Source organism: Limanda limanda, chromosome 18 (assembly GCF_963576545.1).
Source record: "Limanda limanda chromosome 18, fLimLim1.1, whole genome shotgun sequence".
NCBI lineage: Eukaryota > Metazoa > Chordata > Actinopteri > Pleuronectiformes > Pleuronectidae > Limanda > Limanda limanda.
The window spans coordinates 8694151-8701516 of record NC_083653.1 but is presented as its reverse complement, the minus strand read 5'-3'; the positions used below and the strand labels follow the sequence as shown (position 1 = coordinate 8701516).

General features: G+C 44.3%; 1 protein-coding gene across 1 annotated transcript in view; it reads right to left on the bottom strand.

Annotated features, from left to right (window-relative positions):
• syne1a (spectrin repeat containing, nuclear envelope 1a) overlaps positions 1-921 on the bottom strand; it is a 114703-nt gene extending 113782 nt beyond the window's left edge. The window contains exon 1 of the mRNA XM_061092037.1: positions 906-921. Within this exon, the coding sequence (XP_060948020.1) occupies positions 906-921 (16 nt within the window). The remainder of the gene's footprint in view (positions 1-905) is intronic.
• Between the last annotated feature and the right edge of the window lie 6445 nt (positions 922-7366).

Genomic DNA, 7366 nt, shown 5'->3' with positions numbered 1-7366 from the left:
GAGGGTGAGAGAGGGGGGAAGTGTCGAGGGTTAAAACAGACTGAACCTCAGCTGGTCTGGATCCCTTATGGAGCTCCCGATCCCTCTCTGAGGTTGTGGAGGTTGGACTCGGGTCAGCGCCCGGCGCTCTCACAGGTATGTCTGCGGGGGTGCAGAGCTTTGTGAGGAGAGGAGGAACAGCCTCTTTTCAGCCATTACAGGAAAAACAAACAACCTCCTGGAGGGTGGGGGGAAAAAAACACTGCTTCTGCTCATATCATAATCTATTCACCCTACAGATATTTGGGTTTGCTTTCCGAGCAGCCAAGAAGACTTCTTGCTATTTAGTCTTATGTGAAGAGTGAAGAGGCACAGCGCCACCTAGTGGATAAGACACGATTCAATGTGAAGTTTATTCTGAGTCTGGTCTGAAGAAATACTGTACAGATGAGGCAAAACAAGACAGGACATGACAGGACAGTAAAAATGAAAAAGCTCTGCATAAGCTCTGCGTTTTAAATTGCAGCCGCCCCGCTGACCCGGCTCCGCACTCGAGCATCTCTGATCTCTCTTAATCTATTAATGACTCCACAACTCACCAGCCGCGATTATGGTCCCCGAGATACGGACAAGCACTCGTCCTGCAAACTGTGCAAGGTTACACTCTCTGCTGTCAGGTAATAATTCAGTAATGCATCAATCCAATTATATCATCTTAATATTATTCAAGCCGGGGAGTGGATGTTTATATTCACAGAACATGCCGGTATGAATTGCTCAAGGGAGAATCAGAGGCAGAGTTTTTACCATCCTGCTATCCAAGTGGTTTCTCTCGCCATAATGCATCTTTGTCTGTAGCACAACATTAATAGAACATGCCTGGTAAAGCTATCATGCACTAAAGGGACAGCTATGTTGTGTGATACCCCGTAATCTCTTCATACACGTACACACTCACCCACAACCACAAAATGATTTAACAGGTTTTTGTGGCTTTTCTGCCCCTTCACTCCTCCCAACAGCATCTTCATTCACTTCCTGATTCCAGCTCTTCTCTTTCAGCCCCAACAATTCCTAATTTAAAAACCCCCACTTCTCTGCACTTCCACCGGATTACTTTAGCCCTTACACTCAATAACACCCTCTACAACAGCCACAGCATCTCCACTCAGCCCTCTCAAGCCCATTCAACCTCTCCAATTCGCCATCCCAATTCATTTACGGCACATTTTTTACCAGTCTCGGTGTAAGTGCAGAGACGGAAGTCCAAATGCCAGCCCATTAGCATAGCTAATTGCATTTCAGTAATAATGACACCACATTAAAGAGAGAGAGAAGGTGGAACAAGTCAAAGTGATTATCAAAACAACCCATTTCCTCTTTCAAGTACCATCACTCCCTTTTCAGCCGCAGATGTGCAGAGAAGGCACCGTGTCGTTGACTTAAATGTCCAAATATGCCGCCATGAACAGTGTTCATTCAAGCCAGGCCACTGAGCCAGTAATTTTAGCAATTTCAGCACCTGCAGTACTGACACACATATGCAACCCACACACATACACTCACACACAAAAACCATGGCTTTGAATTAAAGTAAAAAAGTAAAATTGTTGTTTTGATATTCAGGTAAAAATGTATTATAATCATTTTTTTATATTTCTTTTCTGACAGAGATAAAACACTATCCTGTGGTGCATCGGTGTTTCTAGATTTGAGCTTTAATCCGCTTTCAAATTTCTAAAGCCTCCATTATTATGGCAAATACATTCAGCGGAACAAAACCAGATTTTAACACCATATGCAAACACTGACCATGCAGCTAATACAAAGCATATATTCAACTGGATGCACCGGGGGGTCATACGGACACACCGTTCAGTGCCACTAAGAGTATTAAAAAGACTCAATTAGGCTTTCAAAAAATATTTGCGGCTTTATGTTTCCCTGCTGCTCTCCCCCGTGAATGTGTGTGAAATGATTGTATGTGTGTGTATATGTGTTTGTGTGTGATGCTTTGGGTGTGAGTGCAGGAGTGGGTCAGACAGTCTAAGCTCTTTATCCAGCTTCAGTGGCCCGCCACACATTACAGGGACGAGTAAAGTGAAAGCACTGGCGTCAGCACACTCAATAAATCACCGTGGCCAGAGCAGTAAATTCAGTTATAAGTCTTGTCTTTTGCTGTGAAATAAAAACACAGACTGGAACAGAGCCAGAATCATCTTCAAAATCCTGTCGCACACAAGACACTTAAGTGTATTTATGCTCATCCAGCTGGGGCCACTTTATGTCTTACTAAATGTGAATTGAACCCGATTATTTTTGCGGCTATGGCAGATGTTTGCCTTTTGTTTTACTCATCAACCACCCGTCCAGTTGAAAATCGAATTTCCTAAATATCATCTGAATGCTCATTCTTTCTCCTCCAACATTCTAGAATTATTAAAAGAAGGAAGCCGGGGCTTTGTTATGTCAGGTGGCAGGTTGTGTTTGTGTGTGTCTGGAGCCCTTGCATTGCTTTAGTTGTTCAGAGAAGTCAATGAAGAAGGGAGGATGGATCCCCCCTCTTAAGGAATATGAGAGACAGATTATTTGACATGACCTGCTGCTCAGTGAAACTCACACACCAATCTTGTTTGGTCTTCATCAAAATAACAGGCGTGAAAGTTGAACCAACGGACCAAACAGGTGATATTGGTCTGGATAAAACTGAACTATGCTTGTAGATTTACTATAATGATATTAAAGTGGCAATGAAATGAACTAAATAAACAAGTTCAATCATTTTGTCCATTCAAGAGGAAAGACTGCTACCAGCTGAATTGACAACACGCTGATGTCCGACACACGCCCGTCTACAAGCCAATCAATGTCAAGTATAAGTAGACACAGCCCATGTAGGTGATGAGGACAGGACATATACGTGTGTCAGTCTTTAGTGCGCTCCCTAAACCAAAACTAACCAGATACATTATAAACAATGTAACAAAGGCATGAACCTTGGTTTGCACTTCCATGTGTGAAAGCCTCAAACCCAGCGGGTGCTCCAAGCAGATTAAATAGAAACTGGGAATTACCCATTTCCCTCTTAACTTGGCCATATGCTGAAATCATCACATTATGTGACCAGGTGACCTCAGAGTTCAGGCCGTCACAATCTGACCTCTATTTAAAATCCCTTCATGTTCTAAATGGACAGCCAGAGGCAGAAGTTCCCAGCGTCCAATCAGATCGTGACAGGTGAAAGAAAAAGGGACGGAGGTTTCTGTGGGTGAAAGATAAGAGACTCCACGAAACTCAAAAGTATTACGGACAGAGGCTGAATGTGTCTCTGGGTCACGAGCGCAGGTGTCAGGGTTTTATCTGTGAGGACATTGTTCTGTACGTCAGTCAAAACTATCTGATGCTTCAATCTGACAGAAAGGATCAGGGATGGTACAGAAGCACTGAAGGAACTGTATCACAGAATCAGTCTAGCCTGAAGATGTAATCCAGCTCTACAATGAATGGGACAGTTTATACAGGGTCAATGGAACCATGTAATGCAGAATACTGTAAATACTCCTTTAATTACATCTATTACTAGGATGGCCCACAGTAGAGAAGAGGGCAAACCTCCGCCAAGGCCCAGCAGTCCTCTTAAATTCAGTCAAGCTGCACCAAATCACACACTCATAGATATCAGCTCCCTAAATGTGCCTGATGTTTTAAATTAGTTTTGAGGAAATCCGTTCTGCTGATTTTGTACAATCTTGCTCACAAACTAGCGAACTTACAAACCAACGTAAAAGGAGTGAAAACATAACCCCCTTTGCGGAGGTAAAACGGTCTTTGTACAGTTGTGTAATATTTTTTAGGGTATCCGTGTTGTGAAGTTCAGTTAAATCAACTCACATCCGACTTATTATTAACACACAAACACAAAAATGCCAAAAAGTGGCGCAACTTTTTCAAATAAAAAATAGCTGCACACAATTAATCAAGTGTTTTGAACTAATTATTAACAGAAGCTTATATGAGTTGTTTTTTGCCACAGAGCTAATGTTGGAATACACCGTGACCTTTGTGAAGGTGTGATCTTTCAAAGAAGGTTCTGATTGCCCACACTGCACATTGTATGGGCGAGTCCCTCAGTGACCCTAATCTTGTGATATGCCACTCAAACCTCCAATGCCTGTCCAGTTAAAAGAGATTATAATCTGATCTGCAATAGAAGCTGTCACTGAGAAGGTGGCAGGTACTAAAACACACCAAAGACTCAAAGACACAAAGCTATCATTTCATGGAGCATCATGTTCTTTTACAGGGGCAGAAGCTGAACCAGACACGGCCAATAAGCCCACAGGGTGAAAGAAAAAAGCCTGTGCTGGCTGTAATGCGGCTGCCGCTATGGCAACGAGTTATAAACACAATCTGGAGAGACAAGGAGAAGAAGCGGCAGAATAAACAACCACTCATGCTGCGGATCTAACCCATGCTGACACTAGTGCCACAGATCTGAGGCCACAACCGAGTAATGGCTCCTCGTTCACGGTCTGGCTTTTCATGAAGACTTGCTCTGGGTCATTTTTATTGCTCGGCTAAACTGCTGACTCCCAGTGGTGTGATAGGTGAGAAAAAAGGCTATTTTTAACAGCCGGTGTTTGTTTCAGTGTTTCTGTGTGACTGTGGGCACGTGTGTGTGTGAACACGCTGCGGTATCCAGAGCCGCAGACGATAAATGGCGGTGTCAGAACTAAACAGGAGGCTGGCATGGCTCAAGGTGACCGTCTGCTTCGGCCTTCCTTGGCTGCGGCTGAACCATAATGTCGCCCCTGGCAACAGGATGTCACTCTGGCTCCGTGCCAGCCGGAGGATCTGTGCCAGTCCCACCAGCAATCAGGAGCTTAAAAACGGGTGTGTGGGCTCTCTGTTTCTCTGCCTTTTCGTGTTCTCCAGCCTCTTTATTTATTGCTTCTCCTGCCACCTCTCTCATTCCTGTTTCATCAATCGGCTGCTCTCAGTGAGGCACTCATGTCTTCCAGATGTGCTGAATTTGCCCTTCAGCCTCCCCTCAACTTCTTTTTCCCTGGCTCAGCATCTTCATTGACAAAAATAACATTAGCAGGGGATTATAAATTGAATCTACACAGCATATTTCCTGAAATGCAGCCGCTCCGCTTTGGACAACACAAACCCCCTGAAGTCTATACACTATTTCCTTCTGTGTTATCTGATCATAAGCAAATTGCCAGTCCATCCTAGACACACACAAAAAAAAACTCAAGCAGGTGCTCCCCAACAAAATTAGGCTTTGCTAACTTATCAGCATGCCTAGGCCCGGCAGACGGTAAAACTCAGAGGTGTAGGTGGGAATGTATAAGCCTCTGCCGCCCACGACGCAGAAAACAGGTGAGAAATTGAAATAGGGAAACGGGTGCATCGCTTTTCTCATTAACGAGAGACAACAAACGGGCAAATTCCACAGCATATGGAGGAGTTCAGGCTGGGAGGTGTTCAAAGCGGCCTTGCCGTTGTCTGCCATATGGTGTCACTAATTGCTGTTTTTTTCACCGCCACAGAGAGGTACACCAAAAGAGATGGTTGAAGGGAGAAAGACACAAGAACCAAAAAAACTGGGGCGAAAACTTTTGATTGTTTTGTTGTTGCATCGAGCGGCGGCTAACTGCTTCCAAATGAGCCTGAGGGGAGTGTAGTTCATTTCATGCTACCTGGTGATTTGTGGGACGTGGCTAATTTGAGAACATTGTCCTCTCCTGGGAGGAGGCGCGGAATACGTTAATCTAGTCAGGCTTTTAAAGACGTATAAACGATATTAGGTTACTTAAACCTCAGGTGGTGAGGAATTACATTGCAACCAGCTTTGCCTTTCAAATAACCAAGTGAACATTTGCACACGAATATAACTAATTGCTAAATAATTACCCCATTGGAGAAACAAGACCCAGGGAAGTGAAAAGCAAACCTCCCTGAGCAAAGGCGTCATTGATTTCATTACGGGCTGTCATCTGGGACCAAGCTTGTTACTGCCTATAGAAACACTGCATTCCGAAGACAAAGAACTCATGTTTGAGTGATGTTACGCTCCACTTGCGCTGCTAGCCGTTTCATGTGAAGACGAATGAAAACGTGGAAGTGTTCCTCTTTGATTTTCACTAAAGCGTCTTGATGATATCATCACAGCTTGAGCTCCCGTCTCCCAGGAGATGGACGGCTTCCGGGACACATCAAATAAAGCGACGCATCAAATTGGATGCCTTGTGCCCCCGGTAAATAAGCTAATGTGATCACGTACTCAGAGGAAGACAAACATAGCACAAAGAGTGACACATGGAAAAGAAAAAACTCATTGGGACTGTTCGGGCGAATCCATTCACACCACAGGCAGCATGTCAGACTTAAGCGTACGGTGTCTACTCCAACCGTAAACGCTGCCTGTGGTTGTGGCCCACAGGGCAATGTTAAAGAAAGCTTGTTCCCAGAAACCCGCAATCCATCTGTAAGCGTAACCACGACAACCAGGTTTATCTTATCCAAGATGCTTTCATGCCAGTGGACGGCAACAATAAAGCTACTGTTGGTAAAAGTAGTATTTGGTGTGAATAGATAAAGATTTCACGAGTCGACGCACAGACACACCCCCGACCACGGGAGGCAATTTTTGCCCACCAGCTCCACGTGGGGCAAAACAGTTTTATTGACAGCTCCTGTCAACTTGTGCCTTAGAGCGTTGAATGTGACTCTTAATACTCAGTTACAAGTAGTGGACTTTCTTTTAGCTGCTTATTCTTTCCACAAATATCTGCAAGATCTCCAGAAACACTCTAGTTCCCCAGTTTAGATAAAAAAATATATATCATGCAGCTCCCAAAAACAGTGACGTCTCCTCGGCGATGATCAGGTTTTTGAGTGACACACTGCATCCTCAAATTTTAATTAACTGCCTTATTCTCACTACGCATCTGCATAACTCTGTCTTCACACTGAGGAGACGGCTTAAGGGGACGCTTCTAAATTTAGATCAATCACGGTACCCTCGGGATTCAAAGTGCGCACCAGCACCTGCACAGAGTGATGCAGAGGAGCCACGTGTGCTGCTGGTGATGCTCTCGGCTTTCACAGGAACTGCCACCTCAGAAGCCGAGCAGGGGGCAGCCATGTTGGATCTCAGCTCTGGTGTCACCTGACTTTCCTGTTACTTTGGAAGTGTCACAGTCTGATCCTGCTCTCAGCATGGGCAAGAGATGCAGTGTTTTAGGGTGGAGGCTTGTGAAATAGCTTTATGGCCACATTATTTAACTTGTAGGTAGGGTAAAATACTGAATAAATGTTAATATCTGCTGCAAATAAAGGGTGAGATAAGATAAGAAATTGCTTGGTTTTATATTCC